This window comes from Bos javanicus, chromosome 7 (assembly GCF_032452875.1).
Source record: "Bos javanicus breed banteng chromosome 7, ARS-OSU_banteng_1.0, whole genome shotgun sequence".
NCBI lineage: Eukaryota > Metazoa > Chordata > Mammalia > Artiodactyla > Bovidae > Bos > Bos javanicus.
This window is the reverse complement of record NC_083874.1, coordinates 60715996-60743098: the sequence shown is the minus strand read 5'-3', so window position 1 is coordinate 60743098 and position 27103 is coordinate 60715996. Positions and strand designations below refer to the sequence as shown.

Sequence of the window (27103 nt, the reverse complement as noted above, 5' to 3'; positions counted from 1 at the left end):
AGACCCCAGTTTGATCCCTGGATTGGGAAGATATCCTGGAGAAGGGAATGTCAACCCACTCCAGTATTCTTGCCGGGAAAATTCCATGGACAGAGGAGCCTGGTAGGCTACAGGGTCACAAACAGACACGACTGACTCACACACACACGTTGTGCACATAATATATCTAGGCACCATGCTAAGATTTTTACACACATTATCTCATTGAATCTTGCACTCACTCCATGAAGAAAGTAGCAGTATTATTACAGACAAGGAAACTGTGGCCCAGAACTTAGTTTAATTGCTTAATGCCAAACTCCTAATAACTGACAAAGGCAGGATTTAAATCTGTTTGACTACAAAACCTGACCTTCAGATGCAGTTGGGCATTGACACCTCTGCTCACAATGGGATGAGGCCACCTACTAGTAGGGGCAGAAAAAGAAGAGATAGATGGAATCAATCAGATATACAGCACTGACTGCCTCTGGACTGATGGTTGGTGTCCTTGTGTGCAGGGCCATGATGATGACCGCCTGTGATCTCTCAGCCATCACCAAGCCTTGGGAGGTGCAGAGCAAGGTACGTACTCCTCCTGTCCTCCTGTCCTGAGAGGAGGAGCATCCCAGTCCTGGTGACAGCAGCTAATGCAGCTTGGATTCTCTAGCTGCTGAGGCAGCCCACTGCTCCATCATCCTCTGGCAAGATGTGGCAATCTCTTGTGATGACATATAGTGGGGTGGTAGGGCAGGATTGGGGTGTTTTTGCTGAGCTGGAAGCCCAAGAGGGATGGGAGCAGGGTGGGAGGACCGGGGCTGAGACCTGACTCCATGGAGGGCGTCTGCCTGTTGCAGGTGGCTCTGCTGGTTGCTGCTGAATTCTGGGAACAAGGTGACCTGGAGCGCACGGTGCTGCAACAGAATCCCATTGTGAGTAGAGAAGGGACCTCAGCCTGATACTGGGCGTGTGATCTTGTTATGGTGGAGAGCAGTGACCTGGCCATGATGGAGAGATGTGCCCCTTCATCCTTGACACACAGATGTGTGACCTTACCACAGAGATGAGCTTCCCCTAACGCAGTGGTTCTCAAAGTGTGTTCCCTGGAGACCACCATCAACCTTGTTACCTGGGTACACATTAGAGATGCAAATCCACAGACCACTCCACCCCCTCACCCCCCGTGCACACCCTGGACCTACCTGCACAGAAACTCTGGGGGTGGGCCCAGCAACATGCTCCCTACTAAAGTTTGGAGACCCTCCTCTAAGGTGTATCCTTGGCTCAGTCAGCTCAGTAGAGATGGCCAAAACTTAGATTTCCCTTTCAGTTCCGACAGTCTAGGAGTCTACCTCCCATGGCTCTGTGCTAACAGCACAGACCATGCAAGGGGAAGACCTGTCCAGCTGTGAATCTATCTATATTGAAAGTAAACTTGGCTGGAATGGTCCGCTGGCTCCCCACCAGACTCAGGGAGACCAGTGAGAGGGTTTTTGTTTTGGAAGAATGTTTCACTTCATAGGTAGGATGGGTTCCCTGCTGCATCAGCCCAAGAGGGGCCCAGTGCAATTAACTCTCTCTCCCCCTGACAGCCCATGATGGACAGAAACAAGGCGGATGAACTCCCTAAGCTTCAGGTCGGCTTCATCGACTTTGTTTGCACCTTTGTCTACAAGGTAGGTCCTTCGCTTTCTCAGGCCCAACAAAATGTCTCTGATGAGCCTGCTGCTGCTGCTGCTAAGTCGCTTCAGTCATGTCCAACTCTGTGCGACCCCATAGACGGAAGCCCACCAGGCTCCCCGTCCCTGGGACTCTCCAGGCAAGAACACTGGAGTGGGTTGCCATTTCCTTCTCCAGTGCATGGAAGTGGAAAGTGAAAGTGAAGTCGCTCAGTCGTGTCCGACTCTTAGCGACCCCATGGACTGCAGCCTACCAGGCTCTGCCGTCCATGGGATTTCCAAGGCAAAAGTACTGGAGTGGGGTGCCATTGGGATTCCCAAATGATATCAGGAATAAAAAACCCTGGCAAGTGACCTGTGAGTACTACTTTACAAAATGCATCTCACCTCCAGTGGTGTTTGGTTGTCAGGACAGCCCCATAAGAGCTTCCGTGACTTTTCACCCAGGCCAGAGCCTGCAGCTTCACACATCCTAAGTGAAAGCTGCTCAGTCGTGTCCGACCCTTTGTGACCCCATGGACTCTACAGTCCATGGAATTCTCCAGGCCAGAATACTCGAGCGGGTAGCCTTTCCCTTCTCCAGGGAATCTTACCAACCCAGGGATCTAACCTAGGTCTCCCACATTGCAGGTGGATTCTTTACCAGATGAGCCACAAAGGAAACCCAAGAATACTGGAGTGGGTAGTCTATCCCTTCTCCAGTGAATCTTCCTGACCCAGGAATTGAACCTGGGTCTCCTGCATTGCAGGTGGATTCTTTACCAACTGAGCTATCAAGGAAGCCCAGAGTTGTTCAGTAAATTGTTGTGGGTCAAATGATGTATCATCTTTTCAGGCAGAGACATGGGGAGCATAGCAGATACATGTCCAGCTAACTTCCCCAGCTGGTGGGAATATGACAGGTCACAGTTACTCAATTGTCGAAAGATACTCTGAATTTTCTCTTTGAGCTCTGGCTCAATGTTAAAGTCTCCCTCTTGAGAAACCTGCCATGCCCCTATCCATATTATCTGTGCCACCATCCACCTCCCATGGGTTATTTTTATTTTGGCTATGTTACACGAGGAGACAGATGTCAGAGAGGAGAAATGACAGGGCCAGGACACAGCATCAGAGGGGGAGCCTGACCCTGTATTTGAGGGCTCTTTCTGCTGCGTGAGGGCTTTCCTGATAAACTCATTGGTAAAGAATCCACCTGCAATGCAGGAGACCCTGGTTCAATTCCTGGGTCAGGAAGATCCACTGGAGAAGGGATAGACTACCCACTCCAGTATTCTTGGGTTTCCCTTGTGGCTCATCTGGTAGAGAATCCACCTGCAATGCTGGAGACCTGGGTCTGATCTCTGGGTTGGAAAGATCCCCTGGAGAAGGGAAAGGCTACCCATTCAAGTATTCTGGCCTGGAGAATTCCATGGACTGCATAGTCCATGTGGTCACAAAGAGTCAGACACGACTAAGCGACTTTCACTTGAGCTGCAGCCCTTCTGCCCGCAGGGGGCGCACGAGTGCATCTCTGATATAACGCAGACTAACCAGGATCCTCCAAGCAGCAGGCCGGGGTAGCTGATGCTCTCTGTGATCATCAGTAATTTACAAAACAGTGGGGACTGGGCTAAGAGCCTTACGTGCATTATCACAGCAACTCCATGAGGTACTGTTCCAATTTCATGGGGACCTGCCCAAGGTCACACAGCTGGTGGCAAAATTGATCTGAGCACAGCTAGCTCTGGCTGAACTCTGAAGTGGACCCTGGATGTGCCATTCTCACCTTATGCAAATCTCTGCCAATCTGCATCTCCATTTCTTCACCCAAAAATCTAGGAGTGACGAGTCTCATTGTCCCACCTGGCAGGAGTTTTCTGAGGACCAAAGGAGACACAGAGCATCATAAACTGTCACGCGCTGTGCTTAAAGGCATTATTTTTATTCTAGGGCTAAGAGACCTTTAGAATCCTTGTCGCATCTTTGTGCCCAGACCTTGTATTGGGCCAAGGTCACCCCAGTGAATGAGCAGAGATGTGCCTGCCTCCCCAGTGCACAGCTCCGGAGGCAGACTAGCAGAGGGAGTCACTACGGTGAAATGTGATGTGGGAATGTAAGGTTTGGGGAGCTGCTAATAGAGGACTCGACTTACCTTGGGGATCAGAAGAGGCTCCCGAGGGGAAGTGATGTCTGAGTAGAGCCCTCAAGGGAAAAGAGGGGGAAGTTAGAGAGTTCCAGCAAAGCAACGAGCTGGTGTGAGGCCCAGACAGAGATCTGGAATGTCCGGAGGGTTCCAGTTGGTGACGAGGAAGACCACTGGGTCTGGGAGCCTTGTGGAGTTTGTGTTCCATCCTGAAAGCCAGGTAATGCCACAGGAGGGTATTACGCAAGTGAGGTACGGGACCTTGTGACTGAGGGCCCTACAGTGTCGTCTCCAACAGCACTGGGTGATGGAAGCGGCCGCCCCCTGGGGACGCTCACTCCAGTGAGGGCATGACACACTGCGCCCTGCCCGGAGACCGGATCCCAGGGCTCTGTGCCTGTGCCAGAGGCTCTGTCTCTTGCAGGAATTCTCCCGTTTCCACGAGGAGATCACTCCCATGCTGGATGGGATTACCAACAACCGCAAGGAGTGGAAAGCGCTTGCTGATGAGTATGAGACCAAGATGAAGGGGCTGGAGGAGGAGAAGCAGAAACAGCAGGCAGCCAACCAAGGTTTGTGGAAGGGGGAGGATGGGGGGGTCCCAACCCCACACACACTGGGTGCTCACGACCACAGAGCCTTACACACGTAGGTCCATTCAGGCCACTCCACAACCCAATTGCCCCCATTCTACATATGAGAGCACAGAGGCGCGGAGGTGAAGTGTCGTGGTCAAATCACACCGTTAGCAGTGGCACAGCCTGGTTCCCAAGATTAAGGGTCCCAGCAAAGGAGCCTCCCCTCTATTCCTCCCCAACTGCCCCTGACCAGAGTAGGACAAAGTCCAATAAGAAAGGGGTGGATGTAGGACCTCCAAAAGCCCTTGAGTTTGCAACTCCTGGTCCAAACAAGGTCAGAGGGAAAGCCCGCTGCAGCCTCCTCTCACCTGGTGTGTTGTCTTTCCTGTCTGATCACAGCAGCCGCAGGAAGTCAACACGGCGGAAAGCAACCTGGGGGCGGGCCTGCATCCAAGTCTTGCTGCGTCCAATAGCAGAGCGAGGACCCAGGGCCCAGGCCGGCCCCACCCTTCACCGACGAGAGCACCCAGGCCGGTGGGAAACCACACGCCACCTGCTCGAGAAGTCAGAGTTGTGGGGTTTGAAAACTGAAAGAGAATTTAGTTTACATCTTTCCTAGTGGCTTTCAAGCCTCTTTTTTCAGCTGTGAGAACTTTTTATTGAATGACAACCAACATTTTAGCTTTCACAGACTCAAACATTAGTGCCAGACTCACCTGCTTACCTAGAATCTTTTGTGTTCTTATACTTTCATTTTATAGTACACAAATATGCAATCATTCACAAAAGTAGAGAATTACACAATGAATTGACTCCTACCCATCATGCAGATTCTAACATCAGGATTTTTGCTGCATTTGCTTCATCTGTCCTTTTAGAGTTTTCTTTTTTTCTTAGCTGAAATATTTAAAAACAAATTCCAGGCATATCATTGACTCCTCCATTACGCATCTTTAAAGATGAATGGGTGTTTTCAAACATAATCACATCATGATCGCATGCCACACATGAACCCCTAATACCCAGTTGTGGTGGATACTGCGATGAGCTGCCCAGACCCTTTACTGAAGACCGTGGTCTCAGCAGTGATGAGCGCTGTCAACAGACAGCCCTCAGTCTCAGTCCCTTCGGGATTACCTCATCCTCAGGGAGAGTTTGCCTGAGGGTGGTGGCCTGCAGCCTATGACAGATCCATGCCAGGTAAGGCCTGGCCATCTTGGCTCAACCCAGGACAAGTTTGCAGCAATAACACACACATCCAAGGTGAAAGGTCCTGGAAGATGCCACTCTTCACTGCTCTCATTGGGAGTAAGTAAGCACAGGAAAATGTTTCAAGTTCACCCAAATATGGTACACAATTCAAGTCTCTTTTCCATATTCTCTGTTCAGAGACTATTTCAGAGTTGTCAACTGGCAAGTATCTTTGCCTGAAACCATAATGTCAAAATATCTCTTTTAGCACATATATGTAGTGTGTTTGTGTGGAAAAGCAGATATACCAAAACAAGGGAGTCCTCGTTCAGAAGGTGGTATAGCTTTGTAAGTCATACTGGCAAAAAGTTGGTAATGGAACAATGTTATGGGACGCAAGTCTGAATGGTTCCTTGTGATCCATGAAAAGTATTTTGGAGAGGCACCCTAGGCTGAGGTCTTCTCTCAGAGATGACCCTGAAACTAGAAGCCTTTTCCTCCTTAGTAGCCAGAGCAACACTCAACAAGCACACAGGACTCAATAAAGAAAGACACACCTGGGCAGAGCTGTGGGTGGTATTTTCTTTTTAATCTCCATAGTGTATTTGTTAAGTTTATTTATAAGCAGATCACTTCACTATTTACAGTACATGAGCATAGAGATTCTACAGTTTTTGTGATGTAAACAATAACTCCACAGTGGAGTTTGAGAAAAGAAGCCAGTTCTGAAGTATTTACAGACATTAAAATAGAACTTTATACTCACAGAATAATAATACATAGAGCAATTTGGTTAAATTATCTATGAAACTATAGAATCTGACAATGTACAAATACAGGAAAACATTTTCTCATTTAGAAGGTAAAACAGATAAATCACACCAGAAATAAAATAGGGACGATGACAACCACAATAATTAAAAGCAAAGAAGTTTTCTTCCTTGCCTCTCACGGATAAAGTATTTATATAAATAAGGACACAACCCAACAAAATGGAAAAAATATATAAAAAATCCTCTACCAATTAAAAAAAATAGCAAAACTAAAAACTCGATTCTCAATCATTAGCAGTGTCCTTTAAAAAATTAAAATTTAGCTTTCTATTATAAATAACAAAGCAGATGTGTCCCTCTGTGTAGGTGAAATTCTTGCACCTTTCTCAAGAAATGCATCAATGTAATTCCACACACACACACACACACACAAACATAGGTGTGCACACGTGCAGACACACACACACACACACACACACAGCCTTGCACTCACGCACCCCAGGCTGTAGTTACCTTGTTGAGCTTCCTAATAAATAATGCCCCCTACGGTAGTACCCCTGGGGATACCCAAACCTCACAAGGTGAGCCATTCCCTGGTTTGACCCTGTTACAGAGCCGGGGAAAGCCCTGGCTTTCTATTGCTCAGAATTCTCTAGGCTGCATGATCACACCAAGAGAAAAGGATTTGAGTCCAAGATTTGGAAATGCTGGAAGGGACCATAGGGACCACCTTGCCCAGTCAATTAAGGCTAGCTACAGACATTATCTCTTTAGAAACCTGGGGTGGGTGGGGGGAGGAATCTTGGGTTGGTTTCAACATTAGCAGCCACCTCTGGAAGAAGCAGATGCTCCAAGCCAATGCTAATGCTAGTATCGCAGCACACGGAGGTGAAGGGGGTGGGTGGGTGTGAATTTCCGGAGCAGACTGCCCCAAGTCAGACTTCTGGATGGTCATCTTCCACTGAAACCATTTGGAAATCCAAGTGGTCCACTTCCCTGGTCCACTGACCACCCTGACCACACACCCCTTGAGATTTCCAACCTCTTTCTGTTGGAATCAGAACATTCCTCAAGAAACAAAGTTGGGAGTAGTTTATGACTTTTTATTCCTAACACAAAAACATTTGACAAGATTTTTAAATACAAAATACAAAACAAGCAAACAAAAGCTGTTTGGCTATTCGGTAGACCATATCAAAGGCCACGGCCAGGCCCCCCACAAAATCCTCACGCACAACCTCTCTGCTTGTCCTGAGGGTCCAGTGGGGGCCACCTAGCAGAGGTTCACTTAACAAGGTCAGCAGCTGGGCTGCCAGTATTGCAGTTACAGTAAACCCCTCCTTGGCACTTGGGCCAGGTCCACTCATGTTTCCGCTGCCCTCAGGAGAGCTAGTGTATTTTTCAGTCTGAGTGGTTGCTTCTGGGGCTTCTGACTGGTGTTACACTGGGCTCTAAACACACAGACAGTTCGCTCATGTCCTTGCATTTCATTCCCAACATTGGTGTTGGACTGCAAAGTGGTCGAAAGGCTTTATTTGCCTTCTATCTCGGTAGCTGGTGGATACAGTCTTCGGCCACTAGATGGCGACTAGACATTGATAAGGCAAAGTGCTGAGGTGGAAGCTGACCAATCCCTTCAAAAGTCACCCATGAGCGAGGCTGGCAAAGTGGAGATCTGGAGGATCCTTTGACAAAACATACAGCACAGAGGGGGTCCTGGCTATAAAACACCTTTTGGAGGCATTATTGAACAGCCCAGGGACTGACCACCTACAAAACCCTATTCTCCGAGCCCCCAGTTTGGGCAGTTGGATTTCTGTGCTGCTTCTGAATGTGCAAGGCATTCTGATGAAACGGAGTTTTCTGCAAATCTGCCCCACAAAATCTCAGAGCCTCAGCTACCACTGCTATACCCTTAAAGAAACAAAAAACCAAAGCTGCCCTAAACATATGCAGTGTGATCCGTGCCTCCTGTTGCCCCGTATGTTTTACAATCATTTGAAACAAATGTGTGAAAAGTACCTAAGTTAAGCTGTTTTGCAAAAACAAGTGTATTGCTAGTATTGCCTGACAGCAAGAGAGAAACAGCCAAGAGGTCACAACATTCAGATTGAAAGCTGTTTGGTGGGGACGATGACAAAGCTAATATGAGATCTGACATCACCACCCAGCCAAACTGGGGTTTAACTTCTCACCATCCCCACCAGAAACTATGGCTTAGATCTGTCCTGGGGAGCTGGCCTCCTCATATAAGGTAACTCGGCCAGGACCATGTGGATTTGAATTCCCTGCTAGTTGGTAACCTTGCAGAGAACTCTCACCCTGAACATGAGCTGGGCACAGCCAGAGAATGGAATTGGTTTCATGAGTTAATGATGGCTTCCCAGTGCTCCAGGATGGGAATCTTAGCCCATCAGAGGTGAAAGGGACTTTAGTGCTCAGCCCATCCAATACTCATTCCCATCTGTAAATGAGGAAACAGAGGCCCAAGATCACATAGCAAGTAAGAAACATTGGGTTTCTCACTTTTAGATGGCTTATAGGTAAGTGACTTGCTCTGCAAACCCATTTCAATTGGCTGCACTGTCTTCATTTTTTTTTTTTTTTTACAAAAATAGGTACCAGATCAAAAAGCATTGCTCCATTTTTAGGACTGGCCCTAGGATGGGCTCTCCCTCGGCTGATGTCTATGAAGGCATCTCCGCCTTCCTCCCTCACCAGCCCCTTTCCTGGCCCCCTGTCCCAATGCCTAGGAGACGACCTCACATCGCCCAGGGAGATCCATGTTTGCCAGTGTAGAAACATGGAGCCAGGCTTAGTGTCATGGGTTTCTCAAAGTACTTTTATTGGTTTAATGCAAAGTCAGCCTCTGCCTGCTTCCTGGGCATTCTACAGCCGGCTCCCAGGGGCCCTCCGCTCTATGTCTGTTTTGAGCCAAGGGCATCTCTATGCACAAAGGTTTCCCAGCTCCCGAGCTCTCCCTCCATTTACCCTGTACCCCTGGACTCAGCAGACAGTTCTGGAGCCTATCTATGTGTGCAAACATCTCAGGGATGTGGGGCCCAGATTAAACATATTGCACATAAGCACTAACCAGTTTCCTTCTGCCCCAATGGGAAGGATCCCTCTTCTTTGGCCATTGAAACCATTAGGTTCACTTTATTTGCTACTATACATTCAACTTCTTTCCTTGGTCATGTCTGAGGACAATTGCTAAATCACAAACGGTAAGAAAAGACTGCAGTTTCGACATGAGTGAGTCAGATCAACAAATCCTTTGGAGTTGATTCTGCTTCACAGCTGGGACATCCCATCACTCTAGCTGGGGGCTCGGCTGTCATTGCAACTGAACCCAAGGCCTGGGATTGGGTTTCAAGCTGTCCATGCAGAAGGGCTGCACTGTCATGCTGTCCCTGTCCCCTCAGCGTGCATACTGCATACGCCTAGAAGAAATCACTCTCCAAACATCAATACAGGCTTTAGGCGAGACAGATTTCTTATTGCATCTCTTCCCACATAAGGACCTGAGTACTGAGTCTTTGCAGTTCAGAGCATCCCCCACCCCTTCCTCTTCCCACCCTGGAGCTCCCAAAGCCCCGCCTCTCCCCTGAGCCCTGAGGGCTATGAGAGCTCACAGCAGCTGCAGACACCTGGCTGGTGCTTTGTATTGATACCTCAAAGCAGTGTTCTGACTGGGGGTCAAGGTGTGATGGGGAGAAGAGGGTCAGGGCCTTAGCTGCACTCCATCCACTCATATTCTTTACCTCTTTGATGCATTTTCCTTCATTAACCAGAGCCCCCGAGAGCGAGGATTCTGATTCAGCCTTGTACCGACTGAGGAAGGAGATGGAAGAATTCCACTTAGCATTTAGATGGAACATATTTGGAAAACACCAGCACGGCACAGAGATAGACAGTACAACCTGCCTTGTGTGGGCGGCTACCAACACAGTCTACTGTAAGCTTGCATGGCAATCACACGTGAACATGACGGAGAGCAGATACTAGGACACAGCTACAGTGAGATGGTTGCCAGTGGCAGCTGCTCCCTCTGGGGTACTCCTTAATTTGGTAGGAAAGAGACCAAGGTTGACTGGTTTTCCTGGAGAGACCTTGGAATCTCCTTGGTAAATAATACACAGCACCGAATGAGTCTTCGGATGGAGGTTGTCTGCAGGGTTGGTCACCTTTAGAACTTGTATCCTTTTACGTATGGGATGGTGAGAAGAAACTGCTTGATGCCCTCGGCAGACACCCTCTCCCATCCGCAGGCCCCAGCCCCAACCTTAAGCATATCATGTCCCAGGACTAAACTCAAATCTCTGCTCAAGGGCCAGCGTCTGACCACCTTCAAGTGCCTTGTATTAATCTGAAGTGAAAGGGTGGCTTCCGCTGACCCAGTAGAGGGAAGACACTTGTCTTTCACTAAAAATCTGCATTTTTTCACCCTAAGGTACCACCTGCCCATGGCAGAACCCCTGGTCTAGTGCAATCAGGGAAGAAGCAAACAGGAGAGGCTTAGAGATCTTCTAGTCCAACCCCTCCTAGCACAGAGACTTAGGGAGAGGAAGGGACTCTGACTTATTTAAGTCACAGAGTTAATTCTTGGCAAAGCCAGTACTCAACGCAGCTCTCTCCACTCTGAATGTATAGTTCCTTTCTATTTTTTCCATAGGATGAAATTTCAGTTTACTTGTTAGTGCAAATCAGGAGTTAGGGGAGGCATCAGGTGGATTTAAATTCTATTCCATTCCATTCCATCCCATCCCATAACAATTTACTGTGTGCCTACTGTGTGCTAGGCAGTGAACAGCTATAAAGGGAATTTATAATGTTCAGACTCGTGCCATGGAAAGTCTCCTTTCTGGTCTATCCTTATAAACCCTGCCTTCTCCAAACATATTCCTGTCCACTATTCCCCTTGGCCCCCACCTCCAAGCGGGATTGTGTCAGAGTAGTACTGGGAGTCCTGTGCCAAGGAATGGCTTAAGGGCAATTTTCTCTCATAGATCAGGACACGACAGAGAGGGATGGGCCAGCATGAAACCGGGCCACCACGGGGTTCTGTATGACAGAAAACTTTCAAAGATTACACCAGGATGTCAGATAGGTTAAACTCTGATCAACTAGTCATGACTGCTCAGAGCACTGTGATGAGGATTGTTGAGCATGACCAAGTTCAAAGAACATGAGTGCAGTGCTCAACTAGTTATGTCTGCAACTGGCCAAGGATGTGGGAATAGTGGCCCATGTGCCATGTACTTGCTAGATACCACCTTAGAAGCCACAGCTGTCAGAGCTGGCAGGGACCTTAGAGATCAGCCTGCCTAATTCTCCTCCTTGGTCCATTTCACATAAAAGAAAACTGGGGTCCAGAGAGGTGAAGTGACCTGATACACAGGAACTCAGATTCCCTGCTTCTTCCAGTGCCAGTCTCCTCCAACCTTCTCTGTGGGCTTGAAGTATGCTCACCTCTCAGGAGAGGTTTATTGGCCCAGTTAAACTACTGAGGTATTTTATAATCTTAAGAACATAAATAGAAAACCCAAACCCCATAACTACCAATTGCCAAAGAACAAGGCTTGGCATTAGTAATAGATTATATCACTTTGTTTAGTTAAATGAGCCAAGTCAAACTTTTTTAAGCAGCAGGATCTTTTTTTTTCAAATACAAAAACTCCCCAAGGAACTCTGATGTGTGAAAAAGACCAAGTTGGAGCCACTCTGTCTGAAGCTGAAGCAGTGCGCTCTTACCCTGCCTAGCCACGCTCCCCCTCACAAATGGCCTCCAAGGCACCTCCTGAACATCCAAGGTGGACATGGCTTTGATACCCCTCAAGAACACAAAGTTTAAAATAAAACCCAATGAGAATGTTTTCTAAGTTGGAAAGGAGATTGGAGATTGTCTTCTCTATCCCCATGCCTCACATCCCCTCCTGCTCCCTATTACCCCTGCTGCCCAAACAACTTCACAGGTGAAGAAAAGGGAAGTCAAGCTGAAGGAGGATGAGGTGGTAGCTGGCCCCAAAAGGGTGACTGCTCCCAGATCACCTCTCTGTATCACTCCAGGTGTGTCCCTGAAGCTCTGATGGCGTGTCCACAGGTGTAAGCACACCTCAGGACCCCTTGGATCAAGACTGGTGCCAAAGCCTGAACTTGCCCGATATTGACGAGGGAGCTGCCAACTTGCCCCCCAAAATGAGCCCGGAGGCACCTAGACTGTTGTACTTTTCAGTTGAACCCACTTCTACCAGTCCTTGCAATTTTGCCTCTTTACCCTAGCTAAGGCAGGAGGAGGGGCCTGGGCTGGGCCACTATAGTCTCACAGGTCGTGAAATCCTGGGCAAGTCATTTTGCCTCCTAGGGCACTGCTGGCCTCACCTGGAAAACAGGAATAATGCAGCTCACCCCACCTTCTTTCCAAGGTCTGAGGGGATCTGCACACTCATATCCAGGCACAAACTCTAAGTGTGAGCTGGGCACCGACTGTAAACGAACCCCAGCTTGCTCAATGAGAGACAAGGCAGCGCTTGGCAGAACAGGCCCAGAAACAGGCCCTCTCTCCATCGCTCCTGATGGTGGCTGCATGCCACTCCTCCCTGGCAACCAGGCTTCCGGCCGCCAGCACTTCTGGGGCATTCTGGTAAAGGGAGCAGTGCAGGTCAGTGGCAAACACCTCATGACAGTGCATAGTTAACAAAATCAAGGAAGCAATACAATAATCCCAGGCACAGGACATCTGAGCCATAAATACATTATTTTAAGGATATACTTTTTTTCTTCAATTAGAAGTGAGTTTATAATCCTGATTCTATTCACGAGTAACAATTTCATCATCACACACTACAGACGAGAAATGGTATGGTGAACACAGCTGCACGTCTACGAGGGGACGTCGGTCGGGGAGGAAGGGGAGGCGGGTGCCAGACCAAGCATCTGGCGCACACCCAGGACAACCGTCGGAAGCGAGGACACTAATGTGGCAATGGAACATCAACACCATGGAAACTCACAGACAGAAGCAGCTTTGTTCAATGTAAACATTGATTTTTTTTTAAAAGGACAGCAGTTCCGAGTCTCTCTCTCTCTCTCACGCGCTCGCTCTCTCTCCTTCTCATATACTTAATTTCTTTGAAAACGTAAACATTTTGGAAGGGCCTTGTCTGAGGTATTGAGGTATTCCTCGAAGGTTAAGGCTGTTATCAGTGCAGGCTCTGCTGGGCCTCCTTCAGTAAGCTGTCAAAATCCATGGCTTCGTACTTGGTTTTCACTGATGCAGGCAGGGCCTCTTCTGAATTAGAATCTGGGCGAGGGTGGAGGAGTCAGTGAGAGGGGAAGGCAGTGAGCGATTCAGAAAGCCTGCCAATCAGAACATCTGCCACCAGGGTCAGCCCCACGGAGCGGAGGTGGCCTGAGGTTCCAGAGAGCAGTGGGCAGTGGCTCTGCGCTCCTCCGGGCCACCTCTGCCATGTGGGTGGTGTCCTGGGGGCTCGGCTGCCCTGGTTGCAGGCTGGGGATGCCTGAACCAGAGCCCTCCCCCCAGGGCTCCTTTCCTGCTCCAACAGCCTCTAATTTTACTTCCCCTAATGGTTTCTTGCCCTTTAGGAAACCAGTGCAGAAGTCACATAAGGCAGACAACTACCATGTCCTCACTGCGTGGCTGGGGAACTGGGTCCCCACGGGGGACACAAAGTCGGGAGCACTGCCTGGTGGGGTGCCTCCGGGGTCTCCTGACACTCAGATCTGCACTATGGAGGCTGCAGCAGACTCTGGCCTACCACAAACTCTTGTCCTTCTTCACCAACTTGGCCCCAGATGGTGAGGGCATGGTGACAATATTGTTTCACTGTGGCCCAGTTAATGGACAAGGCTGCTGCCTGTCAGGGCCACCATGGATGGCAGGGCGGCTGCCGACCCTGTGAGGTCAAAGAGACGGCAGCCGTGGTTCTGCCACCTGGCTGCGAGCACGAGACTGGACCTTCCAAGAGACCACGAGAGGCTTCATCTCTTTGGTACCAGTCCTGGCATAGGGCAAGATGGACCAGAGGCCAGAAGGAAAACAAGAGGACAGCCTCCAGGCCAAGTGGCTGCCCAGTTATTCCCACCAGCATGGGGGAGCCTGGTCTTCCCCCATGGCTCAGGGGTAAAGAATCTGCCTGCCAATGCAGGAGACACCAGTTCAATCCCTGGGTCAGGACAATCCCCCAGAGAAGGAAATGGCAACTCACTCCAGTATCCCTGCCTGGGAAGCCTCATGGACAGAGAGCCTGGTGGGCTATCCTCCATGGGGTCACAAAGAGTTGGACACGACTCAACGACTAAGCAACGATGACAGGGCAGCCTGGGCATGGGAGCCGTGTCCAGAGGGGGCTTTAGGTTTCAATAAAGGAGGTCACTGGCCCAGAGCTTTGGGTATGAGCGGGATGCACAGGGCCTGCATACTCACCATAGTCAGTACAGCGGGGCCAGCAGAAGTGCCGGAGCCCCACGTAGCTCAGCTGGAAGGAGGGCTCGCTGCGCTTCCTCAGGGCGGTGCCATTCCTCAGGGACAGGGCAGCGTGCTCAGAACTCCGGTAGGTGATGAAGCCATACTTCTCACCTCTGGAAGGAGAGGAAAAGGGGAGCGTGTCACTGGGCCAGCCTGGTGGACACTGTCAGACCACCTGCTACCCAGTGAGGGGCGGGAAACCATGAGTCATGAGTCAATGGCTCATGACTGTGTCGCACGGCTCCCCGATAGACATGATGACGGTCACTGGGTTGGCAATAAAGCACTAATAAGTGCTGGCCACCACCCATTGCCTCATGTGCTCTCAGACCCCCTGTGACCAGGAACTGCTGTCATCTCTCCCTCTGGGACGAGGAACAGGCTCTGAGTTCAGGATTTGCCCAAAGACAGGGAGCAGAGCAGGGACTCAAACCCAGGCTCCCTGCCGTGAAATCTGAGGCTCTTCATGGTCCTCTCTATTTCCTTCACGATCCCCATTTTTCAGGATCAGCCACACCTACGCTCCATCCTACCACTCCACACCCTTCAAAGTCAGCCTCAGCTGTCACTTCTTCTTCTTTTTTTAAATTAAATATTCATGTATTTATTTAGGCTGTGCTGAATCTTCGTTGCAGTGCGTGGGCTTTCTCTAGTTGTGGCACTCGGGCTTCTCTTCTTGCAGCACGTGGGCTCTAGAGCACATGGGCTCAGTAGTCATGGCATGCGGCTTCTCTAGCTGCACATAGGGTCTCTAGTCGTGGCACACAGGCTTAGTTGCCCCATGGTCTATGGGATCTTAGTTCCCCGACCAGGGACTGAATGCATGTCCTCTGCATTGGAAGGTGGATTCTTAACCCATGGACCACCAGGGAAGCCCCTCAGCCGCCACTTCTTTGGCTGTTAACCTGTCCTTCACCTTCCCTAACATCGCTGATATTGCATATACACCTCCTCCTTCACGCCTGCCTATTCAGCATTCTCTCCCTGCCCTCTGACAATACCACCCGGTGCTCAGCTGGGCTCAGGGCACCAGGGTAAGACACAAGACAGTGACCCTCCTTGGCCGTAGTGATTGTTCAAGCATGAACCTGTCACCCAAAACAGAACCCCAAAGATTCCATGCCATATCTTTGCTGGAACTCCTGCTTCCCTGGGTAGGAGATATGCTTACGGCTGGAGGTAACCACTTTGCTAGCATGAGGGAAGCCTGCCTGAGAAGAATGCCACCGTGAGGGGGACCTAAAGTCAGATCTACACTCATCAGTTCCACAATCAAATGAATCCTGATCTATCGGTCTGCTACTCAGACTCGTCAAGGACAGCACCATCCTACCACTCAGCACAGGTAGAGTGCCTCACAAACACTTGACTGAATTTCGTTTCCTGACACCTCTCTGAACAAGGCCAAGGCTGGAACCCTCTGACTTTAAATATCTGAGACTCCTGCAGCTGCTGCTGCTGCTGCTGCTGCTAAGTCGCATCAGTCATGTCAGACTCTGTGTGACCCCATAGACGGCAGCCCACCAGGCTCCCCGTCCCTGGGATTCTCCAGGCAAGAACGCTGGAGTGGGTTGCCATTTCGTTCTCCAATGCATGAAAGTGAAAAGTGAAAGTGAAGTCGCTCAGTCGTGTCCGACTCTTAGCGACCCCAGGGACTGCAGCCCACCAGGCTCCTCCGTCCATGGGATTTTCCAGGCAAGAGTACTGGAGTGGGGTGCCATCGCCTTCTCCAGAGACTCCTGAGTACTTTTTAAATCTTAACAAATTGCACTGTCTACTTAGAGATTAATTTGCTTGCTTTGTTTTTACATGCTACCTTCATGGGATATCCTGAAGACTGCATAGAACATAAACAGTTTAATTTGTGTCATGACTTTTTACAACAAATTATGACAAAAATACATATCATAAAATTTACTACCTTTATTATTTTTCAGTGTATGGGGGGTTCAGTTGTGTTAAGTATATACGTGCATGCTAAGTTGCTTCAATCGTGTTGACGCTATGGACTGTAGCCCACCAGGCTCCTCTGCTCGTGGGATTTTCTAGGCAAGAACACTGGACTGGGCTGTCATTCCCTACTCCAGCAGATCTTCCCAACCCAGGGTTTGAACCCATGTCCCTTACGTCTCCTGCACTGGCAGGTGGATTCTTTACCACTAGGGCCACACTGTGTTAACTTACACTGTTGTAAGATGGATCTCTAGAAATTTTTCATCTCGCAAAACTGAAACTTTGAACCCATTAAACAACAATGCCTTATATCCTCTTCTCCCAGCCCCTGGCCACCACCATTCTGCTTTCCCTGTCTATGAGTTTAACTCCTTTAGATCCTCATGTGAGTGGAATCACACAGTATGCGTCCTTTGGTGACTGGCTGGTTTCACCCAGCATAATGTCCTCAAGGCCCATGTTTGCTGTAGCATGTGACAGGACTGATTCCCGTCCTTTCAAGACTAATATCCCACGGCACGCATACACTTCTTGCTGATCCATTCTTCTTCAGTTGTTGTCAGCTCTTGGATATTGTGAATACCAGTGCTATGAACATGTATGTGCAAATACCTCTTCAAGATCCTGCTTTCAATTCTTCTGATTATATACCCAGAAGAGGAATGGCTGGGTCAAATGGTAATTTTATGGTTCATTTTATGAGGAACCCCCATACTATTTTCCATAGTGGTTGCACCTTTTATTGGCTCGTTTGGGTTTCCATAACATCAGTTGGAAAAACCCAAATGAACTTTTTGGCCAACCCACTACATTCCAACCCATAGTGCACAAGGATTCCAGTCTCTCCACATCCTCATTTGTTACTTTTCCATAGCCACCATAAGGGATGTGAGATGTGTAATGATTCTTATGTAGAAACTATTTTCTCACTGAAGTTTTTAAAAATCATTATTAAATTAGAATTTTAAAACCTTAATAACTCAGTTTGCAAGTAATAACAGGAGATACTTCAGAATTATTTCAAATCTGACGAAGTTTTGACACCTAAGTTGTGCGTTTATATGCAACCTATTCTTACAGATCTCCTGAGAGATGAAGCACTGCTTCCCTGGGTGAGTGGGACACAGGGCTGCAGCTGCAGAGGAACGGAGGGATGGAATAACATGGGGTTTGCAGCCAAGAGTGCAATACAAGTGTGCCTTCAGCCACCATGGGCTTTTGCCAGCCCCATACCAGCTCTAGGATGGAAAACCAGAAGCTGACACATGGGCTGCAGATTTGGCTCTACCACTAACTAGCTGCTCAGTTGACTTATCTGCGCCATCCAGAAAGGAAAGCAATAGAAACAGTAAGGCTGCATGTGTCATACGCAAGTTGGAAAACCGACGTAAGACAATGCGTGAACGTTGCCTCGCACTTTAGCAGAATATCAGTACATGTTTGCGGAGATTCCTGGGCTGCACAATTGTTACTGGTCCCCTCTTCTCCTGTACCTAAGGGTAGGTTTGTCCTGGAAGTCTTCTTGGGCACCTTCATGTGGTGAGCCCTGAATTGGGACCTCTGCACACCCCTAACTCCCCTCCTCTGTGAGAGCCTGACTCACCTCTTGCTTCTCGTGAGCACCTGGCACTCCACAATCTCGCCAAACACTTCGAAGCGCCTCTTCAGCTCTCGCGAGCTCATGTCACTGGACAGATTTCGAACGTACACCACGCGGCCTTCGCCCTGCCCGAGGGGGACACAGAGGGACCTGTCATTCGGGTGGTTTCCTAGAGCCCCCCAGATGGCAGGCTCCCACAGAGTCCTCATCCCCAGTCCATGTCACCCGGCTGAGCAAGCGACACCAGCTGGGACTGGAGTCAGAGACAGGACAGTGACAGTCGCTATCCCAGAGGACCTGCCTTATGGGAGGAGGGGGCTGTTAAGCATTGGATGGGAGGTGGCCCGAAAGGAAGCGACTGCGTACTTGAAGGGAATGAACAGAGACTGGGCGGAGACAGGAGAGGGAGTCACTGCTACTAATGTACCTGCACACTGGGTAGCTTCTGTATTTGTTTGGAGCCTGACTTCTGGCACTGGGGGAGGTGCTGAGGATGCTAGAGGGCGAGCACTGGCGGCCAGGTCGCTACAGGTCAGAGTGGTGGGGCATAAGGATGTGGAGCCACCGTTAGCTTTGGTTTTGCCAGGGTAAGCGCCGAAGAATTGATGCTTTTGAACTGTGGTGTTGGAGAAGACTCTTGAGAGTCCCTTGGACTGCAAGGAGATCCAACCAGTCCATTCTGAAGGAGATCAGCCCTGGGATTTCTTTGGAAGGAATGATGCTAAAGCTGAAACTCCAGTACTTTGGCCACCTCATGCGAAGAGTTGACTCATTGGAAAAGACTCTGATGCTGGGAGGGATTGGGGGCAGGAGGAGAAGGGGACGACAGAGGATGAGATGGCTGGATGGCATCACTGACTCGATGGACGTGGGTCTGGGTGAGCTCTGGGAGTTGGTGATGGACAGGGAGGCCTGGCGTGCTGCGATTCATGGGGTTGTAAAGAGTCGGACACAACTGAGCGACTGACCTGAACTGAACTGAACTGAACTGATGTAGACACCGGTCACCTTTAGGAGCCAGGCCCCTAGACCTGCCCAGCAGAGGGGGTGCATCATGGAAGCCTGGTTGGGACCTCCCCCAACCCCCCACCATCATCTAGTGACTGGATCCAGTTAAAGGCATGACCATCGGAAGAGTGCCTTTGATTTGCTGGAGAAACTCCAGCTGTGCTCCTGGTGGGCAAGACCACCAGGGTCTGGTCTAGACAGGGTCTCTCCAGAACAGGGTAAGGCCAGCGATTCTCCAGCCATTTACCTCAGAGGGCGGCGGTCCACAGAGAGCACTGCTGTAGTCACAGGCATTAGATTTGTCCCCCAAGGTGGCCCAGTTCAGCTCCGTATAAGAATGCAACCACCCCCTGCCCACCCCCTCTCTCCTCCCACCACCCGCCTCCTCCAGGACCTTGAACTCACAAGGCTCTTTCCAGCCTCTGCCCCCCGTCCTCCTGAACCTTTGCTTGGATGCCTTCTTCCATCCCTTGGGGCCTAGCTCTCTGAAGATGCCCCTCCCAGACGACCATGTAAATAAACCCTCCCCACAAGTCAAAACATGATTTGTTTCAGACATCTTAGTCGTGGCGTGATTAATTTCACAGTGCACCTCCCAATCTGTAATTACAGTGTTTATTGCTTTGCTTATGAGTCTGTCGTCTCTCTCTCCCTTCTGGCCCATCCATAGGAGTGGAGACCTTGTTTGTCTCATTCACTGCTGCCATCCAGCACCTAGAACAGGGCCAGGCATGCCACTACTACTGAGCAGTCACACAAGGATCCCAGGAAGTTGCTCCATGTGGTTTTAAGTACCTGCTTGCAGATAGCTGTGAGCACACCTCCGGGGTATGCACACCTCAAGCGTGCCCTGCCCTGAAGTACCACGTTGTCGGGTGTTGGGGGTAGGGGGGGTGCATGGGGGTGGGGTGTGGGGGAGGTAGGATGGGGGTGTATGGAAATCCAGTGAGAGTCTGTCTGTGCTTCTGTCTTACTTTCCCTTCCCTCCTTTCTAATGATATAAGGGCAGTGACTCCAGCTTCCTAATGACTTTTCCCCGCATGGTGCTCTGCAACAGGTCCACCAGGCACAGCCTGGGCCTCTGGACTAACTCTGGGAGAGGACTAGAGAGTCGGGCAGGGAGGAAGAGACAGGCTCTCTTGGTCCTGTAGCCCAGATCACACCAGGGGACCCTATATACAGATGAGTAAACTGAGGCTCAAGGAAGTTGCTCAAGGTCACACAGAAGTGGAAGCAGGGCTGGCTCTGCTCCCTCATCAGTGCTCACCCCCTGGGCCCTGTCGAGCCTCTGATACTGAGCCCTAAATCCTCACCAATGGCACACCACCCCACCCCACTCCCAGACCAGTCCCTTGGCTGCATTTTGCACGTGCCACCTTTGATGCCCTTTGATGACCCTTATGCTTTAGTAAATGAGAGAAATACAACTATCTCCTGTAGGCCAGATGACTTCAAAGCACTTCGGGTCTCTGAAGCCCCCACACTTCCTGACGCCCCTGCTTGTCCCCGTTCACTCCGGGCTCTGGGGCCCCAAGTCACTTACAATGGCCTTTTCCCGCCGCTTCCTGGCATGCCGGACGCTTGGCGTTCCGTCTGAACACGACCCTCTGCTCTCACATCTGTCAGTGAACAAGCAAAGCAGACTCACTCACTCTTAGCAGGGACCACAGTGGGGCGGGAGGAGGACTTGCTCCAGGAGGCGAGTGATGTTTCTTCAGCTTTGTTAGGACTCGTTCATCAGTGAAGGTAGGACTGGGAGAGGGAGCCCAGCTCTCTGTCTCAGCGGTGAGCGCCCAGGGCCACATGTGGGTCTGAACATGTGATTGACACGCACCTTCCACACTGCTAACCATAATCCCTGTGAACCTTTCTATGCTGCTGGGGGTGGAAAGACCCTTTCGCTTCATTATGGTATTTGACCTGATAAAAAAATATCCTCTGAGGTCTCATGCTTCCCCATTTTTCAGATGAAAATCTTAAGGCTCAGGTTCAAGATGAAATTTTCCCCAAAGCTAAGAAGTGGGGAAGCCAGAGCCAGGGGGAGGTCTGCTGATTCTAGACCCATGGCTCCCCCTCCACTTTTGCTGTCTGGCCAGGCAGCAACCTTGACCATCACAGCCCCCACACCCCAGGCAGCCAATGGGCTACTCAGCTGGAGAAACCCCTGGATGCCGCACGCCTGCGTCCTCCCAGGCACCTGTCTGCACAATGCCCTCTCTTCCCAGTGGCCAGGCTGATGGAGGGGAAGGAGCTCAGCATGTAAGAGGGGGTTGAGTGCCGACTCTGCCACACACCGTGTGCATCCTTGAGAACACAGCAGAGAATGAGAGCAGGGGCTCCAGAGTCAGCTAGTATTCCAATGCTGATTCTACTACCTCTCTGCTGGTGACCCAGGACCGGCTACTTAAGCCAGTTCTTCATCTGTAAACTAAGGAGAATCAATTGTATTTGCCTCCTCAGCCATTTGGGAGGATCAAATCAGAACATACCTGTACATGCTTAGCCCTGGAATGGCTTGGTACTTGCTGGCTATATTTTTCTATTGAACCTCTTTGAGCCTCAGTTTCCTCATCTATAAAATGGGGTTGAAAAGCACTTGAGATTCCCTCAAGTGCCTCTGTGAAGCTCAAAGAGGGTAATAGAAAGGGATGTGACTTTCAAACTTTAAAGTGCTATATAATAAGAGTATCATTATCCACTTGCAGCAGCATTGGAAGTCTTCCCCCATGAAGAGCTGAGAGTGACTTGAAGGTGCTATAGGGCTTGTTAAACCAGCTCACAGCCTTCCTGTTGATTGATGTTTGGTAGCAGAAGCAAAAGTAGAGAAATGCTGGTCTGGAGAAGGCTGATGACTAGTTTATCCAACTGACCAGCCATCAAGCTCTGCCAGGCAGCTGAGTAGGAACCAAGTTAACCAATTAACTTTCTCCAGTGAAAGCCAGCCTGAACTTAGCCCAAAAGTGAGAAAGAGGAAAAGGAGAAACTGTGGTGATTGAGAGAGGCCCCTGACTCTTGCCAAGCCCGTGGGTAAAGGGCCTGAACAGGCCAGGAAGGGAAGGAAGCCAAGAAGCTCCAGCTCTGGCCTTGGGGGATGTGCTTCAACAGAAGAACCTTAGTAGCTTCTGAACGGACACTGCAGAAGAAACCAGCTAACATGAACACAGGCAGACTAGCTCAAAGTGACCCGCTGGGGAAAGGAGAACAGAGCTGAAAGGGGGGCTCAGAGAGGTCTGATAGAAGATGGCTCTGACTAACTGTTCTGGCTTATTACATAGACAGGCTTTTAGAGAAATTGCTCAAAATGAGTTTATTTTAAATAGTTTATTTCAGATAGTCCAGGGCTTCAGCACATTAGTGTCTGGGCCGGGGCGGGGGTGTGGTCCAGAAGTCCCCTAAAATCCAATGCCCAATTAGTTGTCTGCATACATTTTAATGGGGAAAGGAAGCTTTGTTTTCATCAGATTTTCAATTAAGAGCCACCAGTAGAGATAAGAAAATATAAAGAGGAATTTTTCTAAAGTTATCTTTCTACTACCTGAATTCTGTTTCTCAGAGTATAGCGCTCTAGCAATGTCATCATTACGCCGGAACTTGTTAGAAATGAAATTCTCCACCCCCACCCGCGACCTACAAAACCTGAGGCTCAGGAGGCGGGGCCCAGCCACCAGCTTGGTAAGGAAGCCTCCCCAGGATCAGGCTTGCTGCACTGCTCTGAACCCAGGAGCGCCATCTGGTGGTCACTCAGGTGCATCTCGAGCAGAGAGTTTGGGACCTGCACCCACGCTCCTAAGGCCTACCCTCCAAAGAGCCAGATCCTGCTGTCATTAGGGAAGAGAAGAAACCTGTCTCCACCAAAAGATGCCAGACTTCCATTCTTTCTGCCCTGCGGTCCACAGAATTCTGGAACAGCTCCTTCTACCGTCCGGTTCGGTGAGCAAAGACGGTATAAGCAAACGCTCATGACACGTCATCTCAGTGCGAAGGAAAAGAGCTCTCCCACCCGGTGGCTGACTGCCGGAAGATTGCACAACTCTGCAGCACCGAGAAATGGGAATAAACCTTATCACTGTTTTAAAGCCGGGTTTTTGGTGTTTTTTTAGAACACAAGTTAGAATTATGCTAATCTTTGTTTTACAAGTAAATGTCACATAGGTATTACACTGTATGGATGTGTTGACCCTTGAACAACACAGGTTTGAACTCTGAGGGTCCACCAACACTGGGGTTTTTTTCAGTAGTAAATACCACACTGTCAGAAGTTGCTGAATCTGCAGACAGAGTTACCTTGGATGAGGAGAGCCGACTATAAGTTATACACAATTTTTGACTGTGTGGAGGATTGGTGTCCCTAACCCTCACCTTATTCAAAGGTCAACTGTCTATGTTTACACAAAAACCTACCCATTTTACAAATATAAAAGCAGAAACAGATGAATAAGGTCACAAAAGGCCAGAAAGTGCGTTTTCTTCCTCCCCTGAGGCCAGGCGATCTGGACCACTCCTCACTGGACCACACGGCAGGCTTCGCTTGGCTTCAGGACTTGCCCATAACTCCCCAAGGAGTCCACCTCCAGGGCCTCTGACCAGGACACAGGCCACACAGGAAGCTGTGGCCCTGGTCTCAGGGCTCCTCTCTCCCCTGACACCTCAGAAGTGGAGGTGCTCAGCTGCCCACCTTCCATCCTAAGGCCACCCACCCATCCATACCTGAAGGTCCTCCGTGTGGCTGGTGACCGGGAGCGGCAGGATGAGGAGCCAGAGCTGGAGCGGCTGCGGGGACAGAGCCGCCGACTGGCCTTGCTGGGTGGGCTCTGGTAGGGGCAGTGGTCAGAGCGAGGGGGGCTGACCCCCGAGTCCTCTTCTTCATCGTCGTCCTCCTCCTCCTCCTCCAGGAGGAAGGTGCTCTCGCCACTGCTGCTGCTGCTGTCTTCAAAGACAGTGTCATACTCGGGGCTCTTGCAGGAGGCCAGGTCTTCATCCTCCAAGGCTGTCTCTAGAAGCCCAAAGTGCTTAGTGAGGCTGGCACGGATCTCGTGGTCTCTCAGCAGCGTGCTGTCTTTGGTGGGGGCACCAACATCACAGCTTCCGTCTTCTTCCCTGCCAGCGGCCTGAGCCTCAGCCCGTGGGGCCCCTAGCTGGGGCCAGTCCTTCAGGTGGGCCCCAGACGGCTCCCAGGACCTCAGCACCTTCCTCTGTAGGGCGCCGTCTGGCTTCAGCACCTGGCAGTAGTCATGGTCACCGAAGGAACAGGAGAAGGGGCGCTTCTGACCAGCCTGGGAGGCTGGCTGGGCTGGGGTATGCCGCAGGTGGGACAGGAGCTCGCTCCGCTCTGGGTGCTTCTTTGGCAGCTTGTGGGCAGCCTCGGCGGTGGCCCCGAGCTGGGGACCCTCTGGGGTGGGAGCTCTATCTTTGCCTGGGCTGTGCTTGATGTCTGGCTTGAAGGGGTCTTCCTCTGTAGGCTTGTACGGAGGCGTGGTGGGCGGAGTGAGTCCTACCCAAGCAAGAGGAAAAATGTGAGACAGATCATTTCTCCAAGGAGCACTGAAACCCTCCTTTGGGAGGGCAGAGAAACAGCATGCGTGTCACCACTCCCCAGACCCAGTGGAAGGCAGGCATCGCTAATCGATCACTGCGCTGCTGACTGAGCCTGGACGGAGCCTGGGGCTCCATCTCATACAGTCCGTCAACAGTTTTTCGGAGCTGGCATGTGATGAAATCCATTTGCCATCCCTTCTGTAGCCTCGCAGAAGCCTCCACGTTATCTGAGATCTCTCTTCCTGCTTCCTGCTCCACATTCCATCATTCCACAAGCCTTCCCAAATGGTCATCCCAAATACCTCTGAAGTCTCCCAGGGTACAGAGGTGGCAGGTACCACAGGCCAAAACCTCCCATCTGGATTTGACCACCACAGTGACCTTAGGGGGTCCTGCAACTGACCTTAGCCTTCACCCTCACCCGGGTACCAGAGGGAACTTGCCAAAATGCCAGCGATCTCTTCCTTTCTGGGGCTCCTGGAGCCTTGAGGAACTGCATGAACCCCTTCAGCCGGACATTCCTCTTAGCCTTTGATGTTTGCTCTTGCCTGGCCCCCAGTTCTGCCCCACAGCACCACCATGTGGCCGGTCTCCTCCAATGCACCTGTACCTCCGCTTTTCTGTGCCTTTGTGCTCATGCCAATTCTGCTCCCAAGAATACCCTTCTGTCTTGTTTTTGTCTCCTCCACTTCTATCACCCTGCAAACGCAGCTAAAATGCCTGCTGCTCTGGGTACCCTTGCATCTTCTCAGGCCTCATCCTGCCCCTCCCCATACTGTCCCTTCCTCTATGTTCCCAGAGCTCTTGCAAGGTCTTTGGAACAAGCCCGTATCAAACAATACTTGTCATGGTGTGAGTCTGGTTCCCACATAGGACTGCGGGCTGCTTCAGGGGAAGATACGTGTCTCATACGTCTCTCTCTTTTTTTTTTTTTAACATCAGGTCATGTGCCAACTGTCGGTAGCCAAACAGCTGAGCCTGGGTCCTGACTCTCCTTATAACTCTCTCAATGGGAATCTCAAGATCCAGCGTAGCCTGTGCAGTGGTGGCAAGGAGAGCTTGTTGGGGTACCCCCTTACTCCCTGAGGTGCTTCCTCCCCAAGGGCACCTCCCCATTGAGCCCCTAGCTTACCTGCCGTGCCACAGAGCTCTACCGCCAAGGTCTGCTCGAAGCTCTTCTTGCCGAAAGGAGGGTCACCGGTGGGGCTGGAGGACGGGACGGAAAGACGCCAGTCAGCAGCAGGTTCCACCTCCCCGAGCACGCCAGGAGGGCAAGGGTACAGCGTGACAGATCCTGCTATTGCAGCCCACGAAAGTGAGGCCTGGGGAGAATTTGCAGGAGAATCCCCATCCTGGCTGTTAGAGGAATTCAAAGCTATACAGCTTTTAGGAGACACAAGAGAAATCTGAGGGCAGTGGAGACAGGATAATCATTGTCAACCTCCTTATTTACCACGGAACAGCTGAGGCCCAGAGAGCAGACACTTGCCCAAAGCCACAGCACTGTCAGCTTTTCCCCATGAAATTCTCCATCTCCTAGGCCTGCAGAGATCAGCTTCTAAAACCAAACTGCCTACCAAGGAAACCCAGCTCCTGAGAACCCCACATGGTAATGAGGGCAGGGGTGTGTGGGGACAGGATCAGGCTCAGGGGCCAATGAGCCACCCTACACCCAACCAGATAAGGTCTCACGGAATAATAAGTCAACAATTCCCAGAAATCTACCTTTGCGACAAGGCCAGCATGAGGCACCTGGGAGAGTCTGAAAAGAAGACAAAAGAGAAAAATAAGATTCTTCAACACGGCATTGCTAGAGAGGATGTTTCCCTCTGAACTGCACTGGTACCAAGCACAGCAGGCATGTGACCCAAAAGCCTCTGCCATTTTTAGGGACAAGCAGGAACAGCTCAAAACCTTCATTCCCCCAGACTCAGCAGACATTTACAGCTGGCAGGGCTACTGCTTTGGCAGCGTTGATGGGTACTAGGGCGACCCCTTATGGCCAATCAGGATAGCGTGTATGGTGAAGCATTCCAGCTTCCAAGGCCAGCATCTGTGGCCTCAGCCCCAAGAGATGCAGGACTAACTAGCTGACTAACCATTAGACACCTCTGTGCCTTTATTCCATGTCTTAAAACAGGAATTACAACAGCACCCACCACATAGGTTTCCTATGAGGATCAATGGGGATAAT

At 50.4% G+C, this 27103-nt stretch overlaps 2 protein-coding genes across 7 annotated transcripts in view; one reads left to right on the top strand and one right to left on the bottom strand.

The window, feature by feature from the left end:
• The window catches only part of PDE6A (phosphodiesterase 6A), a 124454-nt gene extending 119479 nt beyond the window's left edge, over positions 1-4975 (top strand). For all 3 annotated transcript variants that reach the window (XM_061424016.1, XM_061424015.1, XM_061424017.1), the window contains exons 18-22: positions 501-564; positions 837-911; positions 1572-1655; positions 4208-4355; positions 4761-4975. In XM_061424016.1, coding sequence (XP_061280000.1) covers positions 501-564; positions 837-911; positions 1572-1655; positions 4208-4355; positions 4761-4834 — 445 coding nt within the window. In that variant the 3' untranslated portion in view covers positions 4835-4975. The remainder of the gene's footprint in view (positions 1-500; positions 565-836; positions 912-1571; positions 1656-4207; positions 4356-4760) is intronic.
• Positions 4976-6120: 1145 nt separating this feature from the next.
• The window catches only part of PPARGC1B (PPARG coactivator 1 beta), a 120386-nt gene continuing 99403 nt past the window's right edge, over positions 6121-27103 (bottom strand). For all 4 annotated transcript variants that reach the window (XM_061424011.1, XM_061424009.1, XM_061424013.1 and 1 more), the window contains 7 exons: positions 26635-26671; positions 26042-26115; positions 24082-24865; positions 20918-20993; positions 18370-18491; positions 14772-14926; positions 6121-13628 (listed from right to left, as the gene is read on the bottom strand). In XM_061424011.1, coding sequence (XP_061279995.1) covers positions 13528-13628; positions 14772-14926; positions 18370-18491; positions 20918-20993; positions 24082-24865; positions 26042-26115; positions 26635-26671 — 1349 coding nt within the window. In that variant the 3' untranslated portion in view covers positions 6121-13527. The remainder of the gene's footprint in view (positions 13629-14771; positions 14927-18369; positions 18492-20917; positions 20994-24081; positions 24866-26041; positions 26116-26634; positions 26672-27103) is intronic.